Source organism: Monosiga brevicollis, genomic scaffold, assembly GCF_000002865.3.
Source record: "Monosiga brevicollis MX1 MONBRscaffold_35 genomic scaffold, whole genome shotgun sequence".
Taxonomy (NCBI): domain Eukaryota; class Choanoflagellata; order Craspedida; family Salpingoecidae; genus Monosiga; species Monosiga brevicollis.
This window is the reverse complement of record NW_001865072.1, coordinates 245467-271800: the sequence shown is the minus strand read 5'-3', so window position 1 is coordinate 271800 and position 26334 is coordinate 245467. Positions and strand designations below refer to the sequence as shown.

Genomic DNA, 26334 nt, shown 5'->3' with positions numbered 1-26334 from the left:
CTCCCTCTCCCTCTCCCTCTCCGCCCCCCGGCCGCCTCCTCTGCCGAGCACGCTCTGCTCGCATACAAGTATCAGCTTGCCGCAACGGCGTCATGATCAAGGTGCACGAGCGCAACCAGAAGCTGCGCCGTATATTCAAGTACGGCTGCCTCATCTTTGGCATTGCCGCGCTGGCCGTGGGTACCTGGCTCGTCAGCTTTACTCGCAACTGCATAGCTACCAACGAGTGTGGCATGCTCCAGGTTCGTTCCATCCCAAGCAAGTCCGTACCCCAGACCACCAAACTGCCTTGCCCATGCCACACCACTCACACCCCTCATTCATGTTACAGGAGGTGCGTGGCTTTATTGCCCTGGCCTCGGTCCGTGCTGGCCACCAGCCAGGTAAGCCGTGTCATTCCTCGAATGCAGGGCGCACCCAGCCCTATCCCAGCGGCGCTGTGTCGACTACCAAAGTCACGGCCGACTCATGCGCCCACCCTTGCTTGGATATCTCAGGCCCACAACCCGCCACCAGTGAATGCGGCTGTCATGATGATGGCTGTGGCATCCCACACCCCGTTCAAACGCCCATCACCCCCGCCGATGAGGACGCCATGCGCACCCCCGGTGAACTGAATCCCCCATTTGTCTCCAGCGACCGCCACTTCCCATACGCCAAGGTCCTCGAAGACCCCAACAACTTTCGCCATATCCAGTGTGAAACGCAATGCGTCATGCGGTCCGTCGTCCCTCTCCTCAGCTTGCCACACTCTCAAAGTCGAGTTACCGCCAGCCTTGTTCAAACTCGTTTCCCCACTTACCACATACCTCATGCATCGGCCCTTCCCCGCTCACCGATAGCATGGCCTCGGACATCCCCACGTTTGAGAACTTGGACGCTGCTCAAACCCGCCTGGCGACCCGTGACGGCGTGCCGTGGCACACCTTTGTCCTGAAGGTGCGGACTTCGCTCCTCTGTGTGGCACTAAAGCCCCGGCCTCCTTCTCACCTCCCCCTCGTTGCGCAAACAGGCATACGGCGAGTGGTACGAAGACAATGCAGCCCTCATGCCCGAAACCACCCGTCTTCTCAAGGGTGCTGATAACCAAATTTCCGCCGCCATCCTGTCCATTCTCGAACCTGGCAAGGTAGGCTCGTGCCTAGCCCCCCTATACACCGCGGGGGCCTTCCTTCCCCCACTCTCCCATCCCATCCCGAGTGCTCACCGCACGCCTGCATCCACCCATACCAGCACATTGTCAGCCACTGCGGCGCCATGCGTAGCGTCTACCGATATCATCTGGGCCTTCAAGTGGATGAAGCCAACGATGCTTACATTCAGGTGGAAGATCTCACCTACCATTGGAAGGTTCGTGTCATCCCACGACCCAACGTCCCCATCCCAACCAACGCCTCATCGCAAATTACCAATTTGAGGTTATCTCGCCTGCTCACTCGAACACGGTTCTTGGACCCGCCCGGTTGACGTGATAGGAGGGAGAAGGCGTCATGTTTGACGATGCCTTCCGCCACGAAGTCAAGAGCGAAGCGTTCCACAACACAAGTTTTCGAGTCGTCCTCTTTATGGACATTTACCGTGATGACCTTCCTCTCGGAAGCAAAAGCTTGCACCAATTTGGTGAATGGCTCACTCGCCAGTCTCCCATCATTAGTGAAGCCAAGGTCAAGGCTCAGGCCATGACGCAAAAGCACGACCATATTTGCCATTGCTAGCATGCATCCTCGGCCCTAACGGACTTGCTTCATGTTGTGCTTTTTCTTATTTCTTGATGCGTTCGGCTGCGCCGACATCACTTGATACCATGAGAATACTTGCTCATCCTCCATAAGCCTTGCGTCCAGCTTCTGGCTGAACCGACTTTTTGATATGTGCCAGGCTCAGTTCTGTACTATGCACACGCTGAGGCGGGCCTGATTTCCGTTAATTTTCAACTAATTTTCCCTAATTTTTCCTTGTTTTTTTTTTTCCTTCCATCCAGATGTACTCTCTTGCCTTCATTTGAGCTTTTGCCATTCGCTTCGTCTTAATGCGCGTCAGTTCTCGACATCACAAGCTGCGGTGCAGTAAAGGCAGCCGACTCTCTTTACGACGTCGGTGTAGTAATGTGTCACGCCCGCCAGAGCCAGAGCCAGAAGGCATTGTGCGCAAGCAGCGGGGAAATACGCAAGTCAAAACAACACCAAGGCGTAGTGATTTCAGTTGACGCACTGTATATGAATTTGATAAAACTTAGATTAAAATACTGCTTAGGCGAAACCCGAGACCAACAAACTGAACAACCGTGCACAGGGGTATGAACACGCCCGATTGTTCTGCCGATGAGTCAAGCAACCTCGGCGGCTTCGGCGGCAACCTCAGCGTCTGGTGGCCCGAACGTACAATCATCAGCCGTAAATCGGTCAGTACAATCGGTCAGGCAAGATGGCAGTTGACAGCGTACGAAGTAGGCCCCCAACACTAGTGGTGCACGTAGCGCGAGCGAGCGTAGATCGCAGTCCTCGGCAGTGACATATTGTAGTCCTACTGCACTGACGCAGTCAAAGCGACAGCGTTTAAGGCGCGCCTTGCTCATGGTCACTCGAGTCATGCCACGCATACCGAGAAACTCGCAGTTCTCAAGCGTGGCGCGATCAAAGCTGATTCGGTCCAGAAGGCCACCCTCAAAGGACACGTCTTGAATGATGGCATCGCTCAGAATAGCCGAGCGCAGGGTGATACCGGACAGGCGCGTCTTGAGCATGTGGCTGCTGCTCAGATCAGTTGAGAGCAGTGTTGCGTCCTGCATGTCCACGCCGTCAAGAAGACAATTGCGCAGCGACACCACGTTGGTCAGTGTCAGTCCAGCTAGAGTCAATAGGGTGAGATCCAGTCCATCTAGATGCTGATCTCGACCCTAACATTGGCCAAAGCCGGAGCGACCAAAACACGGTGAGGCAAGACGACAACAACCCCTCCAGAACCCAGGCTCCAGACATCCGTGATGAGACGACGAGCGAATCGGTTTGAACGGGAGCGCTTGGTGGCACACATCAGACAACCGAACTACGCACGGCGGTGTAAGCGGCGAGAAAAGCGTTTGGGTCGCATCGATGTCGATGCCCAGGAAGCAAAGCTTGACCGTCGTGTGAGCTTGCGCCTTGCACCTGGGTGGCCCAGCGAGCTAGACCAGGGTAGAAAGCACTGAGGACTGCTTTCATGTTCTCGAGGCCAAAATAGTCGGCCTCCAGGAAGAGCGGCACCATCGAAGCCGTCTGGGCATTCAGTGGCACAGAGCCAGCACGCAAAAATTGCAGAATGGCCGGAAACTGGGCACCGTCCCGATCAATGAAGACGTGTGGCGGCTCGTTCTCTCTGCTTTCGGCGTGCGTGACGCCGAATTGGCCTAACCCAGGCATTCGATAATGAAGAGCGTGCCCTGAAACCAAGGCAATGAGGTCAGCCTACAATGCTGCCAACCTTGGAGGAGGGCAGCCAGCATGCTCCCTTCGGCGCGCCCCCGGGTCAGCGTGCTCTCACTGCTCACAAAGCGCGCCTGTCCCACCTGGGTTGAGCCGCAAGGTCGCCATGAGCATGAGCTCCAATGCCAAGCTTCAAACACACGTAGCGCCATGATGATCAACCCGCATGCCGCAACGTTGGATATACATCCAAGTCAAATCAGCCGTCGACCTTCGCCCACATGCCTCACATGATACTCACTTGTAGGTAAATCATCTTCTCAGCCATCGTCGTCATAAGTTCCCAAGCTCCCCGCTTGCCCTGCTCACCACCGCTGCCGTTCTCCCTTCCCCGCACGTCACACAAAACTGCTTTTGACAAAACGCAGCCAATTTGCTGACATTTGGCTCTGAGAGAGAGAGAGAGAGAGAGAGAGAGAGAGAGAGAGAGAGAGAGAGCACAGAGAGAGAAAAAGAGAGAGAAAAGGAGAGAGAGAGAGAGAGAGAGAGAGAGAGAGAGAGAGAGAGAGTAACAGAGAGAGAGAGAGAGAGTGAAAGAGAGGCATAAACAGAGAGAGAGAGAGAGGTCGTGTCGGTGGAGGCTCGGCGGGTGGAGCAGCATGGAGCTGGACAAGGCGACTTATGGGCCGGTATGATCGTTAGCGGGTGATGGGGGGGGGGGAGGGGGTTGCTGGGGTGGGGGCTGATGGGTTTTTGGCAGGGATGTTCAACTGCCTTGTGGCGATAGATTGCCAAGACCTTTTTGACGGCCTGTCGCAAGGGGCACATTGAGGTGGTTCAGGCTCAATTGCGGCATGAGAATCCAACAGTGGCCCCGCGGCTTCTGGGCCAAAAGGACATGGACGGCTACACGGGACTGCACAAGGCAGCCTACAATGGCCACCTTGCCGTTGTAGAGCTGCTCATTGCCAGGTGTGCCCCCACCTTTGCAATTGCTCCGTTCTGAGTTTCGCACTACCCGATTGCTCTGGTCTCATCAGCTCCCCCTTTTTTTACTCAGCGGTGCTGATGTCAATGTGGGCACCAAAGATAACTGGCGCCCATTGCACTGTGCGGCGCGCTGGAACAAGGCTCATATCATCGAGTGTCTTTTGGGACACGGGGCCGACATCAATGCGCAGACCAACGGGGGCCTTACTGCCATGCATATTGCAGCCACCTATGTACGAGGCCTGCTCGAATTCCGGTCACACACTGCGTTCCGCCTCCCGGTAACCATGCGCGACGACACTCTGATGGACACCTGGTGTGACTGGGGCAGGGTGACACGCGCGACGCTCTTCTAGTGCTGATTCATCACCCAGGCTACGACATCTCACTCAAAACTGCTCAAGGCGACAACGTGATTGATGGTAAGCGTCTTTGCCTTGCTTGACCAGAAGAATCAAACATCGTTTGCCTGTCTCATCATGTCTGGTCATTTCGTGTCCATAGCACTGGAGAAGGGCATTCATCGTGACCTGGCGCCCGTGGCCGCCAATACTAAGCAATAGATACTGTTCATCAGCTGCGCTGGACGCCAAGCGTCTCCAACGGGTCATCCGTCCGTCAGCCAACTCTTTTTTTTTTTGTTCTCTTTTACGTTCCCTGATGTTTGTCCGAGGCATTATCATTGTGCTCTCCTTGCCAGCTCGTGCAGTATAATAGCTTCCACAAACAACTTGACTCGTGCTGTGATTTCCAATGTTCGTTTGATCATGTTCACAGATGGAAAACTCTCAAAGAAGCCTGGGTCAGCACCCGCGCTTTGAATTGGCAGTCATCTTGACACAACATGTAAAGAACACCAAAGCACATTGACGTAGCAAACACATAACATCCACGAAACCACAAGCAACCTGCAAAGGATGGAGACACTACCAACGCGAGAAGTGTCTAGAAAAGCTAAAACCTAATTCTGGGCAGCCACTGTGGCGGCGATCTGCTCTGCGTGCAAGCTGCACCACAACACGTGGTCGTCGCGTGCCAGAATACGCAGAATTTGTTCCCGCAACACGGCCGAGTCGGTGTTGGCATCAGCAATGAGAACGGGGCAGGCCGTGATGGATGCCACACTTGCAAACAGCCTGAATGAACACCAGCACATGTGAAGGGGTGCAGTCGCTGCGTGCCTGGTACACACCAGTAGAAGAGCAGAGAAACATGGGGGCAAAGCTGGACGTACGCTGCAGAGGTCACAACCACTGTGGGTTCGCTGATGGTTTGGAGTGCGGTCAGACTGATTGGAGTCAAGGCCGAGTAGTGCTGCAGCTTGGTCTGGGCCCCCTTCAGGTTTGGGGCGTCCACTGTGTGCCGATGCAGAGCAATGCGAGAGTGTACAACATCGTCTTGAGTTGAGTTGCATCGAGGCTGCTATTGGACCACTGTCGTTTGAAAAATTTCGCACGCGCTCGGGGTACTCAGTTTTCAAGCATAAAGACCTACCTCCCACGGCGATGCAGGCAGTGGGGCGGCGGGCCTTGAAGCCGCGCACAGCATCGGCGACCCATTCGTATTTTTTAAGCACCTCGGTCAAGTCGGCATCTGTCACAGTCTTGAGCTCGCGGTAAAACTGCTTGTCCTGGACAACGGGTTCAAGTCAGGTGAGCGTGCGTCACGTCCATTGCTCATCCAGCGGACCGTTTCCTTTCTGACCTTCATCAGACGACGATCACCCTGGGGCCACACGCGCCAGGCATCGTTATCGATGACATCAGCCAAGATGAGGCGGCCTTGCATGTCAATGCCAAATTCGATCTAAAACGGCGCAGCGCAGGCATCACGTGTCGAATTCACAAGCGAGATGCCGTGGGGTGAGGTGACCGTGCACGGATGAGGTGGGATGCGTTCCCAAGCACAGGGCACCGGTTACTTGTGCAGTTGATTGGGCAAGTGCAAATCAAGTGTCTTACCTTCATGTCGACGAGGGTGCAGCCTTGAACGGCCCAAGCGCGTTCCAGGGTTTCGAACACGGCCCGGGTCCAGAGCTCCATCTGCTCCACGTACTTTGGGGTCAGCCGCAGCTGCTTGGCCTCGTCAAGCAGAAGAGGGTTGCTCAGGAGCTGCTCCTTGGTCACTTGCGGGTCATGGTTGGCATCGTCTTTGTAGAAGAACTCGAGGCAAGGCGTTGGAAAGCGGTAGGCCTCCGTCACAGGGAACGGCGTCTGGGGCCGCGGGCACATGCCAGACAGCACAAGCATTCATCTGAATTGCGCCATTCCCGTGTGCGAATTGACGGGCATGACCCAGCGCTCAGCAGGTGTACAAGTTAACCAAACGCACCTTGAAACGACGAAGGTACGAGCCGTAGGCAACGCGGCGAGCCACGCACTCGATCGGGATCATGTGCACCTTCTTGGCCACCATCATGTCCCTAACCAAAAGGCGAGAAAGGCAGGGCGCAGGCCGGTAGTCAGAAGATCAAGGGTCTCAGCAACCATGTTTGCTAACCGAGTGCATGAGTCGACTGGTACATGAGCCGCTTCTGTGCAATAAATAGCACTCGCTTCTGTTGACAAGACTGGCACGCACCCGCTGCGAGCGACAAAGTGGCTGGGAATACCAACGCTGTTCAAGAACTCAAAGATGGTGCAGGTGGTGTCGTTGGCAACCTTGGCCTTGCCCGAAATCTCATGAGCACGCGCACCATCCCCTGCCGATGTCAAGTTCATGGACGCATCGGTCAACAGGCGAACGAACAAAGAGGGTATTGGCAAAGAGGGATATGGTCCAGAGCAGGCGCGTACCAGCTGTGATGCGGTCCTTGGACACGAGAATCACTTGGTCAAAGTTACGGGCATGTTGGTGGACGACCTGAGTTTACCGCCAAGGGCAAGAATGAGCACAGGCAAGCGCACAACCATCACAAGAGCGCGCACGTGCACTGCCATGGGCTGTGCGATGGCTCACACCTTGGTCTTGCCCTCGACGATGGTCTTGCCAAGCATCTCCATGGCAGCGGAAGCGATAGAAGAAAAGAAAGGAGGCAAGAGCTGGGAAGAAACCGTGCTTGTTCCCTAAAGGAGAGAGAGAGAGAGAGAGGAGGGGCATGGGGCGAGGTGGTCAGGGGGCGGTCATGGCTGAAGTCGGAAGGCAGCCGTCTTGCGTTGTGCAGCTTTGACTGCACACTGCCATCCTCGAATCGCAGTATCACTTCCGTGCCCATGCCTTTCCTGCCTTGCCCCTTCCAAAATAATCCATGCTGTCCAGCTCCTGCCATCCTCATCATGTAGCCTCTGCTCACAAATCTCAGCGCCTCCCGCTGCCGTTTCCCGCCTCGGCACACACCTTGAGAAGAGGAGAACAAATTGTGTGAGAGAGAGAGAGCGAGAGTTTGAGAGAGAGTTTGAGAGAGAGTCAGAGAAAGAGTCAGAGAGAAAGTCAGAGAGAGAGAGAGAGAGAGTTTCAGAGGGAGAAAGAGAGAAAGAGAGTTTCAGAAGAGAGTTTCAGAGAGGGAGAGAGAGTTTCAGAGAGAGAAACAACACACAGACACAGCACATGTACGTTGCGCAACGCCGACTTGCGCAAAGACAACATACAAACCGAAAAATAAAATACTTTTGAGGTTGGGTCTTTGCATACTAAAGGAAGTAAAATACTTTTATCTATTCTTCAAATTTAACCGACTGCGAATTTTATTTTTCAAAATTTTTGGTTTTTTTTTTTGGATGTGTGTGTGTGGCTCTGTGGCGTCATCCGAACGGAGCTCGAGCGCACGGCGACCCGACGGCAGCGCTCGCAGGTACGCCGGTATGATTGGGATATGAGGTTATTGCGACTGCTTGGATAGCATAGTGTGCTACAGTGGGCTGTGTCTGGTCAGGGGTGAAGGGTGAGCGGAGCAAGCGTGCGAAAGGGCGCGAGCGCGCGAGGGCAAGTGTGTGCATGCATGTATCGGGGCACTGAGCAGGCGAGGGCGTGCTCGTTTGATACCGCAACCCTTTTGCATTACGTGCATCTCTCACAGAAGGGTGGTGTAGGTCTCAAGTGCATAGGCCTCGCCTTTGTCTGCGTTGCTTGACGTCTCTGGCGCCATGGCGAGCCATGGCGGGCCACCAGCGCCCGCCCACGATGCCGCCTTTATGCACACCTCGCTAGTGCAGTGGGTGCAGTTCTTTTGCAAGGACTGCGAAAATGACTGTGAAACTCTCGATCAACTCGCCGATGCCGTAGTCCTTCATGAAGCCATGTGTCAAATGTGCGCGCGATCAAAATGCTTGTGACAAAGGCAGCTCCCCCGGGTTTCTTGCCTGGCACCCTCCCCTTCTCACGCTGGTGTGGTCTGGTTTGAATCCTTTCGCTGTGCAGCGATGGCTCGTACTTTGGGGATTATGTGGATCGCGTATTTGATAAGGTAAGCGTTGTCAAAGCCGAGTCCGAGACCCGCTTCTGGCCTCCGGCCGGCCGACCGCACCTGCGACATCCACAGTGACGATGGTTGACGTACGGTAGGTGACGGACATGGAGCAACGCCGACACAACCTGGAAGTGCTCCTTGAGGCCATTACCAACTATTATCAGGTAGATGAGTGCACATCCACTCTCAATGTAAAGACTGCAAGTAAAAGCTCATTCTTATCGCTTGCACCACGGCAATGACAGGACGTGTTGTCCCACGTCATATTGATGGAGCTGCCCCTCACAGATGCGATCGTCAACGATCCCGCCTCTGGTATCCATGCCGCCTTTTCACCTGCCCGTGCTCTTTGCACCGTGCAATTGTGCGCCTCCAGGTGCTCACACTTTGTGCACATGCAATTGCGGCAGAGTTGGGCAAGCAGGGGCTCAGCCGTTTTCTCCTCCTAATGCTGGGCTGTGCCGTCAAGTGTGCCAACAAGTGCGCGCCCGCGCCCTTGCTCTTTGCCTATGCAATGCCCTCTTTGCATGCTCGTTTCTCACAACAGGGAATTTGCGCCCTTTGACCTCTTGTGACATTGTGTGGTAGCGAGCGATTCGTCTTGCAACTGCGCGAGCTAGACAGTGACGTGCAGGTATCAACAAGTTTGCGGCGCCCCCATCCTCACAAGCGTTTCTGAGTAACTCTGATGGGGTTTATTCTGCATCGTCGGGGCCATTTTTGATAGCTGCAACTGATGGAGAGCATCAATGCTCTTTTTGCGGGTGTCCTCGAGGTCCCCATGTCTAATTTGGAGGCACAGCCGACAGAAAATCTGGTGCGTCCAGTGTCCTTGAAGGCTCACAAAGAAAGCAAGGAAATGCGTCCTCTCACTTTCTTGAGCAAGCGAGACTTGGGCTCAATACTGACCATCGTGCTGCGGTGCGATTGATGATGTGCCTGTCTTGCTTCGTTCCAGGTGGAGTTGTCCCGCTTGACTCTGGAGAAACTCAATCTGGTTCTGGCAGAGCGCGACGACTACGCACGGCGCTTGTACCGCGCTGAATGGACAATGCTCGAAACTTCACGTTGCATTGACCCCAAGAGTGATCAAGAAGCCGCCATTCAGTACGCAGCGCCGAGACGGGCCACGTTTTCACGTGCTCTCCCACCACGTATACTGGTGCTCACTCGTGCGCTGTTGCGCAACCCGAGCACAGGGCTATCCGACACGAGGCTGACCTCAAGGCTCACATTCGCACACTCACAGATGAGCTGTATGTATCTGCTCCCTGAATCATGACGACTCCGCGCGCTGCCATGGCTGATTCGTCTCTGTTGCTTGACTTTCACAACGGTTCATGCGGCTGCGACTTATTTTGTACCCTTTGTCCTTGGCACTCGGTTCTAGGGACATGAAGGCGGATGCCTATGATCAACTCATGGTCGAGTATGACGCGCGCCGCAACGACATCAATCGCCTCAATACTCAGGTGCGCCAAACCTCAGCCGGCGCGGGTGCCGCGGTGAAACGGCGGATTAGATAATCCTCTAAACTCATTGCTTTCATGGCCTCTTCTTGTCCCTTATCCAGGTGCAAGAACTGCAAGCCACTGCCGAGGAAGCCCAGACATTACGTGATGACCTCGACGTCTTTGCCAACAAGGTACATTTTTTCAGACTCCCCCAAACAACACTATAAGAAAGCAACAAAAAGTTGCCACAAGCTTGTGTGCTAACGTCGTGGCGCTTCGCAACAGGCACGAGACGCAGACCGCTACAAACATGAGCTGGAGAGATTGAAGCAACGGGTTGAGGACTTTGAATATGTGGATAAACAGCGCAATGATCTACTTGAGCAGAATCGCGTGCTGCGCGAGCAGGTTACGCGTGCACAAGAGTCATCCCTGGCCGCTGGCAACATGAAAGACGACCTTGGTGCGTTGCACGCTTGGCTTTGTACCGACCAAGCTTAAACAGGGGCCTAGCCGGTCTTTGACAAACATTTCCTGTCTTTGGGTTTGTTGTTTTGCAGATGAGAGTGACCGCAAGGTCCAGACTTTAGTCATCCAGGTTCGTGATCTCAACGAGGCCATTGCCGGTCATCAGCTCAAGAATCGACAGCAGTACATCGATTTGGCGCGGTAGGTTGCAGCGAACCCATGCTGGCATATCCAGCCTCCTGTTGCCTTTGCGTGGGCAACAAGGAGATTTGGATGTCAGCGAGTCTATGCTTCCAAGGACATGTGGTCAAACTGAAAAAGGGACAGTCAGCTCACGTCTTAGACGGTCATCACTCATGACACCGGTCGCATGAAAACGGCATCGATTGTGGTCATCTTTTAGGAAAGACGAGCAGCTGGCCGAGTTGAAGCGCGAGCTTGAAAGGTTGCAAGAGCGCGCAAACGAAGCTCAGCAGCGAGCCGAGCGCTCACTGGCGGATGCGCAAGATACGGTTCCTCTCAAGACATTTCTTGAGGCTGAAACGGAGATCGTTCGCCTTCAGGTCTGGATACGCAATCGCGCAAGATTTTGCTCTGAATGTAAAGTGGTGCATTCCACGTATGATTTGAGGGTCTCACACATCGTTGGTTCCCTACCTGTGGCGTGTCAGACTGAGCTGGAGTCGGTCAAGTCATTTCAAAAGGATGCCCATACCGCTCACGAAGAATTGTCCACTATGCGCGCTACCCTGGTTGGTGGACATGACTGGAGAGGGTGGGGAAGGTTTTTTTGCAGCACGTGTATTATCGGCGCGTTTTTCTGACGGGCTTTTCGTCTGTTTTAGCGATCGGTTGAGGAAAGCTTGGATGAGGCGCAAACCGAACTTCGTAATCGCATCGAACAGGCGGCAGCTCTCCAGCAACGTCTTGATGCTGCCGACCGCGAAAAAGCGGAGGTTGGTGATGCCTTCCCCTTTTTTCTTCTTCTCGGGTCGTGGATGATCTGACTGCTGTTCAGATGCCCCTCTTCGCGCCTTGCCATGGTCAACTCATGCACCATTGGGGCTACAGCTGCAACGAAAGGCAGATAGTAATGCAGAGAAGATGGCACGCAGCTTGAACGAAGAATCTTTGCGCAAAGCAACCTTGGAAACACGCCTTGATGCCGCTTTAAGCAAGTCTTTGGAGCTCAAGGACGAGCGCATCCAAGTCCTAGAGGATCGCCTTCAGGATGCCAACAAGCAAATCGAAGCGCTTCGTGATGTAGGTACTTGGCGTTGTCCTCGATTAAACCATCAGCTTTTACCGTTTTCCGCCAGATCTCATCGCGTGCGCCGGGTCTGCTCATCGATACGCAGGATGTGGAAACATACAAATCACATGCTAATCGCCTTCGCCAGTCAGCTCGCTCTTCGCCCGCCGAACCTGTTCAGCTTCAGAGGTCCATCATCTTTCGCCTGGCTCTTGCTCTTTGCTTGCGTCTGCTTGCCGTTGAGCCCACCGTACTTGCAACGCCTGCATTTGGCCTTGTCTCGACTTGCTAATCGTACTTGCCTGGTTTTTTTTTTTTTTTGGTGAAACTCTAGAACGCGTCGCTCCTCCAAGCCCGTCATCAGTAGCCCTTTGTCTGCACAACAGGAGGTTTGTTGACAAGCCTATCAAGTTATAATTTTCTTTTTTTTGCCGCAACAAAGCGTCTGCACAGACCATGCTGATATGTGCCTTGCCCGCTGCGTGTGTGTGCTCTTTGCAGCGGAGAGATTCTGATCTCGACCGCGACGAGGCCTTTCATGCCGCCACTTCCGTCCTTCGCCAAGAGGTCTGCTTTGCTCTTTACTCTCTCGTCCAAAACTCTCAGGATGAGCCACGCATGTGACCATGGTTGGATGCTTATGCAACGCTTAATTCCCAATAGCTGGCGTCGTTGCGCGATGAAAACCAGCGTTTGAAGAGCAACCACGATCGCCTTGCGGACCAACTGGACGATTCGCTGATGTGAGTGTCGATGTTCGGGAGCCTCCCCCCCAGCACGTTCTGGAGTCTTGCTTGGCTGACGCGCAAACCTGTTCAAACACACACATGCACACACACAGGCGCAGTGATCTGAACGACAGCCGGGCAGCAGATCTGGAATCCAGCAATGCAGACTTGGTTGACAAGGTGGAGCGGATGAGGAATCGAGCCAAATCGGCAGAGCGGGACAAAGCCAAGCTGCGCAAGCGCTTGCAGGTCTATGCCGAGAAAGCGGCCAAAATGGTCCGCCTGCATGAACAACAGCTAGAAGAGAATCGTAACTTGGCTTCACAACTCGAGGATGCGCTCATGAGCAACACGGAGCTTCAATTTGCCTTGCGGGACTTGCAACGGCAATTGACGCAGCGTCAGGAGGCATCCGAGGCCGAGACCGGCCCTGGCGCCCCTGCTGCCGAACCCGAGGAAAAGGTATGAGGCGCATGGATTTGCAAAGCCAGGTTTTTCAACTGGCTGATCCCAATCCAGCAGTCACCATGCTTTGTGTCCTCACCACCACTCCAACGCTCGCCATTTGCCGCTCCAACTTCCTGTGCGCAGAAGCGCCGCGGCACATGGTTTCGCCGCAAAAAAGGCCAGCCCAAGCTCAAGGACAAGCAAGGCTCACGTGCGTAATTTGCAAATTGTACTGGCATGTCCCTATTTCGAGGGCCAGGCTTCTGACATCCGCCGCCTGTTTTTTGGGCCATTTCCCCGCGCTCACCATATCCGGTACTGTGTGTTATGGCTGCAGAGGAGAGCCTGGTGATGCCGCAAGAGTGAGTCTTTATTGCTTGGCGCGTTTGTGAGCAGTCAGCATTGGTGCGCACGGGCGCAACGATTGATGTCGGTAATGGTTGCTCATGTGGCTTATAGACCGTCAACTCCGGTCAATCAGCACATTGCTCAGCTGGCTGCTCCAGCCAGCGTTGGCAGTCTGGGTCTTAATAGCTCGGGAGGCTCGGTAGGTCGAACTTTCCTATTCTGCTATTTGTGCGGGTGGCGTCTAATGATTTGCCGTCTGTCTGCACATGTTCATAGGAGACCATGGGGCTGTATGACATCTTGCGTGAGGGCCGCATGGACATGGCGCGCCGAGGGTATGGGAAAACGCCGGCCCACCCCCCTCCGCAATCTCGCATTCATAAGGTGGGTGGTGGAACTGTCAACAAGGTTTCATGGGCAAAGCCGCGGTGAACATTGTTCGGCTATTAAAGGGGCTGGACATTTCTGTGTCAGGCCTTGGGCCAAAATCTGAAGCTCCGTGCAGCATGGCACTCAATCCTTTGTCAATTTCCTATGTCATTTCTTGAGAGCAGGAGAGCCCCGTTCCTTTGCCGGGACACGCCAATTCGCGTGAGCAAACCATTCTCGAGTTTTTCCTTTCCGAGAATCGCCAGCCTGTACGTAGATCAGTTCATTTGCTGCACAAAGAGGATCCTGACCCGTGCACCTAGGGTTACTCTACCCTTGCTGTGGTCTGGTGGGCACTGATTTGCTTGCGCACGGGCTTAGGAGTGGGAGCGTCGCGCCCATGACCGGCAGCAGCACCCGTCGAATGGAGCTGGCAACAATGCATCTGACGAACCCGCTCGGCGCCCGACATCTCCCACTTTGCAACGCCAGCGCCGTAATTTGTCTGGTGCATCGCGACGTGGCCGCACACGCCAAGTATGCACCCGCGCCTACTTGGAACCCTCTAGAAAGCCAAATGCGCGAGAGCCGCGCGCGGCTGGCTGCCATGTTGCGTACAGGGGCTCTCACTCTCCCTTTGGATGTGCACAGGAATACTCTGTGGGCCATAGCACGCCTTTGGCGTCGCCGTTTACAGCATTGAGTATGACATCGCAGCCCACTCGTCAACATCGCGTGCCTCGGCGAGTAGAGCGTCCGCCAAACTTTGGACAATTATCGGGTCCTGGGGGCACTGGCGTAGCTGATTTGCGGCGCTTTACTGCTGAACAGCAGCAACCACCCATGTTGCGGCTCGGTGGCCTCACGCCTGGCGAGTCTGAAACAGATGAGGGCTCAGCTGTTGCTGCTGCTCTTCATCATGATGTTACAATGTAAGTTTGTTGGTGCCCTGCATTTTACATGCTTGCTTGCGCCACCCAGACTTGTCGAATGCTGAGCCAAGCAGCTCATCACGTGCCCTCACTTTTGCATCATAGGGACATGAATCCTGATAGTTCGGCCGAGTGGGACGTGGCTGGTACCGTCTAGGGCACACAACAAATGACGATCAACATGAAGATTGGTCATGTGTGAAAAAGCATCTGTGTGCTGTGTGTGTGTTGTGTTTGTGGGCACGGGTGTTGTGCGATAGCACATTTCTATTATGTTTGAATCATCCTATCCCCTTTCCTTCTTATAGGTGCCAGCTCGACCTGCTTGTATCAATCAGGCGGAGAGCACCAACCAATTCAACCAGAAAGTCTTTTTTACATTTTGTTTATTGCAACACGTGAACCAGCGACATGCCACACCCATACGCTTCGCTAGTCGCATCGCAGATCATGCTTTCATTGATGCCCTACAGACGAGGTCAGGGCTTGATAAAGCCAAATCGTTTCGTACAAAGCTTGATGGCGTCGATGTTAGGAGCAGATTAAAAAGGCCCAGTCAGTGGTGCCGGGATTGGGAATCGATGAGTCTGTAGTCGGCAATGTGATTCGGTTGTTTGTCATGACTTGGCGTCTGAAGGCCGAGGAGCTTTCTTGCATTGCTGCATTCTTGCATCAGGCAAGTGTTGCCACAGCGTTGCACATTACACAAAGTGGTCGAGGAAAAAAAAAATCAGTCGACAAGGAACGGGACATGGGAGGCGAGCAGACATGGAAGGGAACACCGGTGATTTGACGAGATGAACCAAGTTCCTTGACCACCATGCTCATCCGCCGGTTCATATTTATGTAAGCCCTGAAATGAAATGACCGCCATTGTGGTTGGCCGGCGGAAAATCGAGCAGGGCCAGATTTGGATGCCAGCTGCAGCATCTGGCTCTCTTCAGCAGGGACAAAAGAAGCCAGTCGTAAAGGTCTGGCAGGTGTGGCCTGGAACACCCAAGTCTCCTAGCTCGCGCTGGACCGCACTGATGTTGAGCAGCGAATTGCTACAGATTTGCACATAGGTGCCGACAGATGTTATGCCATACAAGCCCTCAAGACTGGTTAAATGGGAATTCTCCTGCCAGACCCAAACGTGTGAGAAGTCACAAATGCTGTCATGAAAGACGACCAAGTCTTTGATCAGCGGTCGGTGGGACTCAACGGCTCAACCGTACTTGCACTCGGATATATGGGCCAACAATCGTCAGCTGGCTTAGTCCGTCCACGTTCGTCAAGCCAACATTGCTCTACGGAGTTAAGAAACACAGTTAGATGCACATGAAGCGTGCTGGCAAAGCGACGCAGCCAATCATCGCCTAAAAGCAACTCACCTGGACTCGAAGATAGCCGCCAATTGAGGACAAGCTTCCGAGACCATCCACATTCTTCAGCCCAACATTGCCCTGCACAGACAACAAGCCGTACCCGTTGTGAAAGGACATAGCCCGCGTCATGGTGCTCTCAAGGGCCACATGTCTCCGTGCATCGTAGTACAAGTACCTTCCAGCCCTCTCTCGATTCCTCGCCTGGTAAAAAGCAATGGTAGGCGCAAACAAGGCAGCGCTCAACGGGCGTCACGTACAGAGATCAAGAGGGAACCTCCGACGAATGTAAGCTTGTCTAAGCCGTTGACATTTTGCAGTGCGCCGTTGCTCTGCCAAACAAGCATATCACGGTTGAACACCGAGTGAATCGACGGCCGTTGCAAATGAATGCTGACAGTCCAATGTTTCTCTCCCTTTTGAGGGAATACATCTGCCCATAAAAGCTGGGAGCTGCCCTGGCATTTGGTCACGGCTGGGAACAGGCACTGTCAATCTTGAATGGTAACACCACAGGACGTACAATGACAAGAAAATCCCCACCGACAGTTGCGAGGTTGGCCAAGCCGTGCACGCTTTCCAGATTTGCGTTGACCTGTCGGAATCAATGTATTGTATCAAAGTGCCAATGAGCGCCGTGATGTCGCTGATGCCCACCTTGGAAGTCACTTCCTCATTTGTTCTCTTTTGCTAACGGGACTCGGGTTCCTGGGCATGCCTGTATTGGGAGCGCGGACAGGCGAGACTCACGTTGATTTGAAGAAAGTCGCCGACTGATATCAGATTGCTCAGGCCGTTCAGAGTAGCAAGCGCAACATTGTTCTAGAGCACCGTTTGTCGCATGATGACATGGTTGCCCAACACAACGTCGGATGAGCTGCCCAATGCCTGACTCGAGCGCACAGACAAAGTCATGGGTGGCTGCACGAGGGCTCAAGGACGTACAGCAACCTGAAAATGGCCATTGATTGCCGTCAAACGGCTCAGCCCGTCCAAGTTTGACAATGCATTGTTGTCCTACAGGTCGAAACCGGTATGGTGAGGGGCTGACCGTGCTGAGCACCACCCGTAACTTCAACGACAAGGCAGGCTATTCAACTCAAGAAAGGGGTCTTTTCTCCCTTGCTCACTTCACCAAGCCATAATTCTTGAAAGGTCATGACTCTCGTTCTGCAACAGCTCCCACACGACTCCACGGAGCATCCAAGGCCTTAACCTGATGCAAATAATATGGAGCTCGTTTTTCAATCACCAATGACTTACGCTCACTAGAACATAGGTTCCGATTGATGTGAGATTACCCAAGCCATTCAGATGTGCCAGCAAGCCGTTGTACTACGAGGTCCAGGCATGGCATCACTCAAACGAAATGAGACGTTTTATACGTTTTGGCAGATGGGCACTTCCAACGCAGACAAGAGGCCCGGTTTGGCCGAGAATCAGCGGACGTACAGAAATGCTTAAATAGCGGCCAACTGATTTCAAATTGCCCAACCCGTTCACATCTAACAAGGCATCATTGTCCTGCGTGTTCAGTACTAGCCGTGAGCTCCACCCAGGCATATCATCAGGTTGACACGTGCCGCACCCACGCTTAAATTTTCTACGTTTTTGCAAGCATTGGTTGATGATGTGGTGTGCTAGCATGCCAACGTATGCGTATCTCAAGATAACCGCCGATGGACGTCAGGTTGCCGAGTCCATCCAAATTTGTCAATGCGTCATTTTGCTGCAAGAGTCGATTGCAGAGTGTGAGCTCAGAGGAGAGGGAGAGAGAAATTGGCGTTGTAGCCTGGCCGGCCAAAGACGCGGAAGCAGCAAATTTTTGCACCGGCCCTTCAGCCTTTCTGTTTCTTCTGCTCGCCAGCCCCACGTGACGTACATAGATGTGAACGTGGCCGCTCACGTGAACGATGTTTTGCAGGGCCTGCAAGTCTTGCGCGGTGAGATTTGTGCAATAATACAAATCGAGGTGGCCGAGGATGTGCGTCGCGTTGGGTGGCACGCCACTTGGGCTGCACCCCACGTTGCTTGAATACACCACCGCTTCAGGAGATACTGTGGGGGCCGTGGTGCTCGGGGCGGGAGTGGGTGATGGCGGCGTTTGTGGCGAGCAGCCCGAGCAGATTTCGCGAAGTTCGGTGAGTGCGTTTAACACGTCCACGCCATTGAACAGCAAGCGGGTGGCGCTGGTGACTGATGAGCTGTTGATGATGAGGTTGCCGTTGATATCGGCTGCAATGATGGGTTCATCCTCCGAGGCCCAGGTTGTGGCGAGTCTGGCGTAGAGTAGGACAGCCACAACGAGCCCACTCACAAACCGCAGCGACCGCATGGCACAGCAGCTCCACCACTCGAGGAGATTAAAGGAAGAAGGCGAGGAGAGGGTTAGGGGAGGAGAGAGGAGAGGGAGAGGGAAGCGGTCAGAGGGAGAGGGAGGAGAGGGAAGCGGGGAGGAGTGGGAAGAGGGAAGAGGGGAGAGGGAGAGGGGAGAGGGGGAGGCGCGGAGAGGAGTGATTTTGATGATCTCAATCCATCAAGGTTTGTGTGTGTGCCCGAAAACATCATCAGCAAAAGAGAGTGACGTAAAGGACATAATGTCAGATATTAACATTAGAGAGGTACTCGTTATGTTGGAACGCTGATATACTTTGAAGGGGTGCCCCGCCCTCGACGGGGTTACGTGTGTCGTGATGCGCTCGAGCGGCAAGAGGGAGAGGGAGAGATTTGGTGGTGGGCTGATTACCAAACGTAAGACCTTGGCTGCAACGGGATTTGTTCGTTTTGGCAGCGCGCGTCTTCCCTCGTTCCTGTTGTTGTTGCTGCTTGGGTCTTGACCAAGGGCATGGCGGTCGACTGTGCCCAGAGCTGAGGTAACGACGCTGCCAGACGCTGGGTCATAGAGACCCGGCTGTTGGTGCTGCAAGCCTAACCTCCGTCATCGTCATCGGATGAATTGACGAGACATGGTCAACAACAAACACACGCCTCCCCTATGCCTCTCTAACACCTCTCTCTCTCTCTCTTTCTCTCTTTCTCTCTCTCCTTCCCTCTCTCTACACTCACCTTCTCCTTCTTTTTTTTCGATTCAACCGCTTCATCTCTGAAACCGTCTCTCTGATCCACCAGTGTCTCTGCGTTTGTGGCGCAAGAACGTTCGTGTCAGTCGCTCTGCTTTTTTTTTTATTTTTTTTGGGACCGTCTCTGGTCCTGGTCGTCCTCGGTGTTCGCCTGGCTCTGCGCTATTGCGTCGGCAGGCAAGCAGGCAGAGGCTGCTTGGTTTTACATTTATACTTGGTTTCCTTTCTTCTCCTGCCTTTTCTCCCTCCTCCTCCCTTTTTCTCTCCTTCCTTTTTCTCCGCGTTCTGTGGCGGTTGCTCGACGCCTACGCCGCCGACCATGATGGCAACGCGCTACCCGCCGGCAAACCTTTCTGCCGGACAGCACGGCCCTTCAACACAACAGCAGGCACCGCAAATATCGCAGGCACAACCGCTACACCATCCCTACTATGCCTCTGATCGATACTTTCCCATGCCCTCCGCCGGCTATGCTCCGATGTACGTGCATGGCCCCGGAGGTCGTCCCGTGTACATGGGCCGACCCGTGGCATCGCCGCCCACCTTTGGCCGCACCACCATGCCTCCGCCCCCACCACCCATGCGCCTCTCCGAGGCCGAGGAGATGATGAAAATCTCGAGCCGCAAGAAAAAGCGCATCCCCCGCCCCATGAATAGTTTCATGATCTTTGGTAAGGAACAGCGCAAGCTCATCCAACAACAACATCCAGACCTCGACAACAAGTCCGTTTCAAAGCTCCTGGGACAGCGTTGGGCCTCTCTCCCCGATTCACAGAAGCAGGTCTACGTGGACAAGGCCAAGGAAATGGCCGAGGAGCACCGCCGCCTCTACCCCGATTGGAAGTTTACCCGCGACACCAGCAAAAACAAGAAATCCCGTTCAAAGCTCAAGCAATCCGTCTCCCAGCACTCTGTGGATGGCGATCACGATCACGACGAGGCTGGCACCAATACGGAGGCGGACCACGCCAATGAGGGGCAGCAGCAGCACTTGGCGCCCACCAATGGATCGGCCGCTTCTCAGCACCCCGACCCCAATTCCTCAAGCGCTCCCAACCCCCAACACCTCTACCCACAAGTCCAATTTGCGCCTCCGCCACCGTCTTCTCACCTGCCCCCACCCACCAGCCAGAGTGCGAGCAGAGCCGCGGGTACCAGCGCCCCCCCGCCCTACAATGAAGCCATCAACATGTATCAGCTCAATCCTCAGCAAGATGGCGGCCCGCCGACCACCAGTGGTCCCTCCTCGCACCTCTCGCTGAGCTCGCACAACGCCAGTGCCGGGGCTGCCGTTCCTGGCCATCACCAACCGCCCTACAGCACGCGCCCGTCCCCCAAGCCAGAAAATGTCGCAGCTGCCAGTGCCCCACCTGCCTACGGCACTGCCCATCGCACCATTGGCGCCCGTGGCCCAGCTTCGTCTACCACCTCATCCACCGCCACCGCCTTTGATCAGCATTCGACTGCAACCAGCCAAGCGCCAGCCAACAGCCCGCCCTCGTATGCAGCACCCCCCGCCTTTAGCTTGGCCAAGCGCATCTCGGAAGCCGAGTTCCACAGTCTCGTGCGGCCCTCCAATTAATCAGGCCCAAAGCACGCTCACGCCTGCCACCCCACTCAAAGGCCGCTTTCCCGTCTTGGCTCGTTCCTGCTTGACTTCCCACATGCTCTTCTCTTCATTGACCATGCTCATGGTCGTTCTGACTGCCTGCGGCAGCTCTCATCTCATTTCAATTTCTCCGTCATCTTGCTTACTGCATCCCCTCTGTTACCCTGAACTTTGTGTTTTCTCTGGCTTCCCTATCCCATCGTGTGGCCCATAGAAACATGCTCCTTTTCGTCTTGTTTCCGCACGCTTGTTTGCATCTCTTGAACTCTTGTTTGGTTTTTGTATTAAATTTTTTTTTGACCTGGCCGCTCAATAGACGCCTAAGGCATCACATGCCCCGGCTAGCTGTTTTAAGCAGCCGCAGGCCTCGTGTGCCCTTGTCTGACCAAGGCTCTATCTGTGGCCACAGAGCTCCCCTGGATGCCGTTATTATTTAGGAGTGTGTGCATGTCTCCCATAGTGTTTTGCAATGTCTCTGGGGCAGTTGTATGACCTTGCCCACCTGACTCCCTCCATCCTTTTCTGCCGCCATCTTGGCATCGAAAATTGACAAAAAAAAACAAACAAAACGCACAGCCAAAAGAAAGGGTTTAATTTAGACTACATGTAGATGCAGCTTCCCTGGTTGTCTTGACGGCTACGTCATCTAACAGGAAGGGGCATCATCGTTGAAGCGCTCAGCGCTTGCTGGGCTTGGCCATTGCTGCCCGTCTTCACGGACCAGTGCGACGCTCAATGTTGAGCAACTCAATCTCGAAAATTAGATCCGCGTTGGGCGGCACTTTGCCGGCCACGCCCGATGCCCCGTAGCCCAGCTCGGCCGGCAGGCTTAGCTTACGGACATCACCAATGCACATCCTATCACACACACCACCGTCGTCGGATCAGGGTAAAGCGACGCCACTCAACACGCTGAAAAATACCTTTTGAATATGCGCCTCCCCTGCCCCCATCCCTATCCCGCCTTTTGGTACCCTCTCTCTTCCACCATACTTGCATATGCAGCCCAATAAAAAAATGTTCGAGCCGACACGCACCCAACAAGGCCCTGGTCCCAACCGGGCACAACCTGGCCCGCACCCAACGTAAAGATGTACGGGTCGCCACGAGGAATGCTCGAGTCAAACTCCTCGCCGGTAGCGTGTAGCCAGCCCTGCATTGCGTGTATACCAGGCGATGAGCGCTCGTTCGCTTGGGATACAGACACTCTAAAGCGAAGATGGCACGCGGCACATCTTTACCGTGTAGTGTATGGCCAGCGCATCGTAAACGCGCGTCTTGATGCCACAATCCTCGGCGCGACGCTTCACCCCGATGCTTAATTGCTCAATGGGCCGCCGGGCGCGTCCAGATGAGGCGGGCGAGCCCGCTTCGGATTTACCATGACCAACCAGCCCCACACTACCAGGCCATACCCACAAAGCCACCGCCACCGCGGCGGCCACCACCACCGCCGCCGTCATGCGTCCCACCATGCTGCAACCAAACAATATCTTGTCCGTGAGAGAGAGAGAGAGAAAGTGTGTGTGTGTGTGTGTGTGTGTGTGTGTCTCCTTACAAGCAGTTGCTCTCATAGTGGATCTGTGTCTCTCTCTCTTCTCCTGCTTGCATTATTGTTCATGAATCCCTCACTGCGTGTGTGCTCTTCCTGGACCCGCTTAAAGCCGGCATTTTTTTGTTGACTCGCTTCGGATCGCGAGCTGACGAGTGCCATCATCATGTCTGGTAAGCAGCCTCAGTCTGGCCCTGGCCAAGCCCAAACGACGCCAACCAGTGCCGACGCGACGGGCCGGGCTGGAGTAGCTGCAGAGCCCGCTGGCGACTTGATGCAGTTTGCCACCGCGCATGCCGGACAGGACATAGTCTATGCTCCCGAATATCTCATCAACGCGGCAACACACGCGCCCGTCAAGTGCAATGAGGGGGGGGTGCATTGCTATGCATCATGCTCGCGTTGTAGCCTTGCTCGCGCTGAATTCAGTTCGAGGGCTGGCTGGGAGTTTCACTCGCGACAGAGCTCGTCCACTTCGAGCACGACCGTCAACTTTGGTGCTTCAGACGTGGGCCTTGGCGTCTGCGTCAATTCGGCCGCCACAGCGCGCGAGCACGACGAAAAGAAGTTTTCGGGCATCAAAATCAATCAGACAGGAGTCAGCTTCTGGCGCACAACCTGCGTCTGGTGCGGTCAAGCCCAGCCCAGTGATAGTGATGTACTGACCTTTTTTCATGACTATCTGAGCGGCGCGCTGACATCGGATCAAGCACGCTCGAGGCTGGCCAGCGTAGGCCTCGAGATTCGCGAAATGAGTGAAGAAACCGCCGATGCAGAGCTGCTCCACGATTTCATGACAGCCAACATGGACGCTCGTGCAGCGGCTGGACAGCCGCCTGAGATTCACGCACGGGCCAATCACCACCGTCACCAGGCGCGCGCCTCCTCCACAGCACGTGGTCGTCCTGCAGCAGCGAGGGCAACGGAAGATCAAGCGCAGCCATCTCCACGCGTCTGTGATATGACCTCAGAGCAGGTATGTTCAGACAGGGGCGATGAAGGTTCGAGATTTTGCCGGCTCCATGCAGCCCAGGTTCTATTTCATGTTGCTCTGCCGTGTTACGCTTGCTGCATGTAGCTGTATCACTATCTGGTGCAGCAGAATGTCGACAAAGTTGTGGCCAACCGAATGCGCGAAAACGCCTACAGCGGTGCCAGCCTCGAGCACTTTAATGAGGAAGATCTCGATTTTTTGGTGCGTCTATCCGTTTGCCAGTGAATCAATCCCATTGCGTACTCACGCACGAATCCGGCCATGCCCGCAGGAAATTCGAGCCCCTGCGCTCCGGCGTCAGCTGCTTGACCTTTTCACGCGTCTGGGTAGCTAGTGAAGCGTGAATTTAGGACGCTATTGCACGCTGCTCTGGTACATTCAATGTGCCCAACATGTAAATTCCATGATCTAACTGTCGAGTCAATATGTGGCCCTTACGCCACCCGCTTCATGTCGAACAACCCTCGATGTTCTTTGGCAAGTTTGCATGTAGCTATGCTTCTCGTGATGGTATACAAAGGCTGTAAAGCAGTCACATGAATCGGCATTCAGTGCTATCTGTAGCGGTACACGCCTGGATTGGAGGCTTCTGCACTCGACACATGGTACTCAACATCATCAGAGATATCCCGCACCGGGTCGACGCGTTTGCGAGGGGAAATAGACAGATTGCACTTTATTTGCATGACTCGGGCGTCGTGGCTGAGGCTTTGGGCGCAAACTGGGGCTCGGATGCAGTCGAGCCCGCAGCTTCAAATTCTGCCAGGCGGCGACGGAGAGCATCACGTTCTTTGATTGCAGCCTGGAGGGTGGCCTCGTCAATCTCGCGAGCCTGCTTGAGTTGTCGCACTTCTCGGGCTTTGAGCTCCAGGCGCCCACAAGCACGCTCAATGAAATCTTGCTGGGCTTGAAGTGTGCGTCTCAGCTGCTCCGTTTCCGGGGGCTACAAGGTGTGAATGTATGGCGCACAAGTATCAGAAAGAGTGAACCGAGGCAATGCGTACCTACATTTACCATGCCCTGTGCGGAAAATGCACGTGTCCTCAAAGCGGGGCTAGGCCTTGTCGCTTACCAGCTTTGCATCGCGATTGATGATAAAGGCGTGGCCAGCAGCGGAGACTGACAGAGCAAACACAATACCACCTTTGATCTCGCGAATGCCACTGCACATTGTGCCATGACGTTTGCCGTTGACATATAAGATGATCCGGTTTGAGAAGAAATCGACCAGAAAGCCAAGCTTATCTTTCGCCTTGGGCGCCGGACCCGGGCGACCTGCAGCCGGGGTTGTACGAAAGTTTCCGGCCCCTGTGAGCACACAGGTCCAGACGCCGTTTTGCTTGCCGCAGTGCCCATCATCACCATGCAGATGTGTCAGGCACAATGGACTGCCCGATGCCATGAATCCTTCGGGCTTCTGGATAAAGCCAAGGCCTGTGTGAAACGTTGGCGGAAGGCAGACCTGAGAGCTGATCGTTGTTGACGTGCATGAGATACGCAGCAAAACTCACAGCCACTCAAGTTTTGCTTGAGCTCGACTTCAAAGTAACAGATGTCGCTGATCTTCATGGGGTCGGTCATCCAAGCCGTGGCCCACGCGTTTCCTCCCTTTTTGGTGATGGTGATGGTTTGAGCTTGCTCCTCAATCTCAAAGCACCCAGAGTAGGGTGAGAAGCTGCCCGGAAGCGCATCGGTGTGTTTCACCAAAGAGGGTGGTTTATAACTCAGCGCGTCGTCTTCCTCAGCTTGACCAAGCACGCAGTTGCCGCAATTGCGGCAGTACTGTCCGAGCTGCTCGGTGGCTGTCCCGCACTTGGAGCAGTACTTGTGGTAGAGTGGCGAAGCCATGTTGGCAGATCTTGTTGATGTTGCTACCGTGAGCCCTGCCCTAAACTACCACAAGTGCAGTCCCCCGTCGCCGTGTGTCAAATGAGAGAGACCGTGGCCCAGCAACATGTTGATCCCGCGTTCTGCCTTACCTATGTGGCGGACTCGTTTTTTTTTTTTTTTTTCTTCGTGGCCCAGATGCACCTTGACAGGAGCAAGTACGCTCTCTTGAGCGCCCCTTGGCCTTCCACTTTCTCGCACTCTCACTCTCTTACGCAGTCTCGCTGTCGACGCTCACGCCCTGTTTCCTCGCTCTACTCTTGCTCAAGCTCTGCTCACTTGAGCCCTGCTCACTCACATATCAAGCTCGCTTCAGTTGTACCGACGAATTCGCTCTCTCTCTGTCTCCGACCAAACCAATTCAATCTCTCTCTCTCTCTCTCTCTCTCTCTCTCTCTCTCTCTCTCTCTCTCTCCCATAATAACATTCAGCCCTTTCTCAACAACACCTCTCCAATTTCAAACAGAACGGAGACATGGCTGGCTCGATCGGGATGGCGCTGGCGGCTGCCGTGCTGTTGGCGTGTGCCGTGGTGACGGCAGCGTCCCCACGGTTCACGATTAATGATGTTACGTACAAGACTGGTGACTATGTTGCTGAAGCCAAGGTGATTGCGCTTGGCCCGGGGTGTGGTAGCCGCTGCCGAAAGCAAAATTTCAAAAATTGTTGTTGTTGTTGTTGTTGTTGTTTTGAGAACGTGTGTTGGGCTTGTCAACACTGGCCGCTGCCCCTCGTCGTGTGCGTACGCTGATCCCAAGGCGTGTGACTTGTGCGTGTAGGAGCTGCTGGATACGCACACCAACCAGTCGGCCATCATCATTACGAATATGGGAGGTCGAGTCGAGGCCATCCGCCTTGTTGATCCCGCCACCAACCAGCTGCGAGATGTCATTGCCACGCATGACGGGAATGCCACCGCCATGATCACCAACCCGCACTGGCAGGGCGAGATTCTGCTACCCTACGCCAACCGCATTCGCGATGCCTCGTCAGTGTCCTTGCGCCTTTGGCTCTGAATGAGTGCATCAGCCTCCCCCCCCCCCCCCCCCCAAAT

At 54.5% G+C, this 26334-nt stretch overlaps 11 protein-coding genes across 11 annotated transcripts in view; 6 read left to right on the top strand and 5 right to left on the bottom strand.

The window, feature by feature from the left end:
* Window positions 1–92: 92 nt before the first annotated feature.
* Window positions 93–1715, top strand: MONBRDRAFT_29524 (uncharacterized protein; the record flags this gene model as incomplete). Its single annotated transcript, XM_001749984.1, has 7 exons — window positions 93–242; window positions 332–383; window positions 498–720; window positions 843–939; window positions 1013–1129; window positions 1234–1350; window positions 1476–1715. 7 exons carry the CDS (start codon window positions 93–95, stop codon window positions 1713–1715), a joined length of 996 nt encoding a protein of 331 aa, XP_001750036.1.
* Window positions 1716–2326: 611 nt separating this feature from the next.
* On the bottom strand, window positions 2327–3575 carry MONBRDRAFT_12138 (uncharacterized protein; the record flags this gene model as incomplete). Its single annotated transcript, XM_001749935.1, has 3 exons — window positions 2327–2896; window positions 3147–3418; window positions 3545–3575. The coding sequence occupies 3 exons, from the start codon at window positions 3573–3575 to the stop codon at window positions 2327–2329; spliced, it is 873 nt and encodes a 290-aa protein (XP_001749987.1).
* A 485-nt stretch (window positions 3576–4060) lies between these two features.
* Window positions 4061–4747, top strand: MONBRDRAFT_12137 (uncharacterized protein; the record flags this gene model as incomplete). Its single annotated transcript, XM_001749983.1, has 3 exons — window positions 4061–4090; window positions 4189–4373; window positions 4462–4747. 3 exons carry the CDS (start codon window positions 4061–4063, stop codon window positions 4745–4747), a joined length of 501 nt encoding a protein of 166 aa, XP_001750035.1.
* Window positions 4748–5352: 605 nt separating this feature from the next.
* Window positions 5353–7449, bottom strand: MONBRDRAFT_34384 (uncharacterized protein; the record flags this gene model as incomplete). Its single annotated transcript, XM_001749934.1, has 9 exons — window positions 7352–7449; window positions 7187–7253; window positions 6972–7092; window positions 6723–6813; window positions 6353–6604; window positions 6096–6197; window positions 5886–6021; window positions 5626–5746; window positions 5353–5527 (listed from the first exon to the last, which is right to left on the bottom strand). The coding sequence occupies exons 1-9, from the start codon at window positions 7391–7393 to the stop codon at window positions 5353–5355; spliced, it is 1107 nt and encodes a 368-aa protein (XP_001749986.1). The 5' UTR covers window positions 7394–7449.
* Window positions 7450–8652: 1203 nt separating this feature from the next.
* On the top strand, window positions 8653–14951 carry MONBRDRAFT_29521 (uncharacterized protein; the record flags this gene model as incomplete). The annotated part of the gene is made up of 29 exons (XM_001749982.1): window positions 8653–8714; window positions 8748–8793; window positions 8892–8960; window positions 9042–9111; window positions 9207–9276; window positions 9385–9430; window positions 9524–9613; window positions 9755–9903; window positions 9996–10052; window positions 10187–10268; window positions 10370–10441; window positions 10536–10713; window positions 10811–10919; window positions 11122–11281; window positions 11390–11470; window positions 11564–11674; window positions 11790–11981; window positions 12038–12117; window positions 12305–12359; window positions 12472–12537; window positions 12634–12713; window positions 12812–13160; window positions 13290–13356; window positions 13483–13507; window positions 13605–13692; window positions 13770–13877; window positions 14048–14131; window positions 14244–14399; window positions 14844–14951. 29 exons carry the CDS (start codon window positions 8653–8655, stop codon window positions 14949–14951), a joined length of 2910 nt encoding a protein of 969 aa, XP_001750034.1.
* Window positions 14952–15734: 783 nt separating this feature from the next.
* On the bottom strand, window positions 15735–18493 carry MONBRDRAFT_29520 (uncharacterized protein; the record flags this gene model as incomplete). Its single annotated transcript, XM_001749933.1, has 9 exons — window positions 15735–15914; window positions 16012–16083; window positions 16168–16239; window positions 16419–16490; window positions 16682–16753; window positions 16909–16980; window positions 17104–17175; window positions 17422–17493; window positions 18041–18493. The coding sequence occupies 9 exons, from the start codon at window positions 18491–18493 to the stop codon at window positions 15735–15737; spliced, it is 1137 nt and encodes a 378-aa protein (XP_001749985.1).
* A 1064-nt stretch (window positions 18494–19557) lies between these two features.
* Window positions 19558–20820, top strand: MONBRDRAFT_12133 (uncharacterized protein; the record flags this gene model as incomplete). Its single annotated transcript, XM_001749981.1, has 1 exon — window positions 19558–20820. One exon carries the CDS (start codon window positions 19558–19560, stop codon window positions 20818–20820), a length of 1263 nt encoding a protein of 420 aa, XP_001750033.1.
* A 740-nt stretch (window positions 20821–21560) lies between these two features.
* MONBRDRAFT_29518 (uncharacterized protein) lies at window positions 21561–22322 on the bottom strand (the record flags this gene model as incomplete). The annotated part of the gene is made up of 3 exons (XM_001749932.1): window positions 21561–21705; window positions 21885–22000; window positions 22089–22322. 3 exons carry the CDS (start codon window positions 22320–22322, stop codon window positions 21561–21563), a joined length of 495 nt encoding a protein of 164 aa, XP_001749984.1.
* Window positions 22323–22565: 243 nt separating this feature from the next.
* MONBRDRAFT_12132 (uncharacterized protein) lies at window positions 22566–23618 on the top strand (the record flags this gene model as incomplete). Its single annotated transcript, XM_001749980.1, has 2 exons — window positions 22566–23375; window positions 23478–23618. The coding sequence occupies 2 exons, from the start codon at window positions 22566–22568 to the stop codon at window positions 23616–23618; spliced, it is 951 nt and encodes a 316-aa protein (XP_001750032.1).
* A 451-nt stretch (window positions 23619–24069) lies between these two features.
* On the bottom strand, window positions 24070–25241 carry MONBRDRAFT_12131 (uncharacterized protein; the record flags this gene model as incomplete). Its single annotated transcript, XM_001749931.1, has 3 exons — window positions 24070–24336; window positions 24466–24827; window positions 24905–25241. The coding sequence occupies 3 exons, from the start codon at window positions 25239–25241 to the stop codon at window positions 24070–24072; spliced, it is 966 nt and encodes a 321-aa protein (XP_001749983.1).
* Window positions 25242–25755: 514 nt separating this feature from the next.
* The window catches only part of MONBRDRAFT_29515 (uncharacterized protein), a gene marked incomplete at both ends in the record, with an annotated part of 2000 nt that continues 1421 nt past the window's right edge, over window positions 25756–26334 (top strand). The window contains 2 exons of the mRNA XM_001749979.1: window positions 25756–25887; window positions 26060–26268. Coding sequence (XP_001750031.1) covers window positions 25756–25887; window positions 26060–26268 — 341 coding nt within the window. The remainder of the gene's footprint in view (window positions 25888–26059; window positions 26269–26334) is intronic.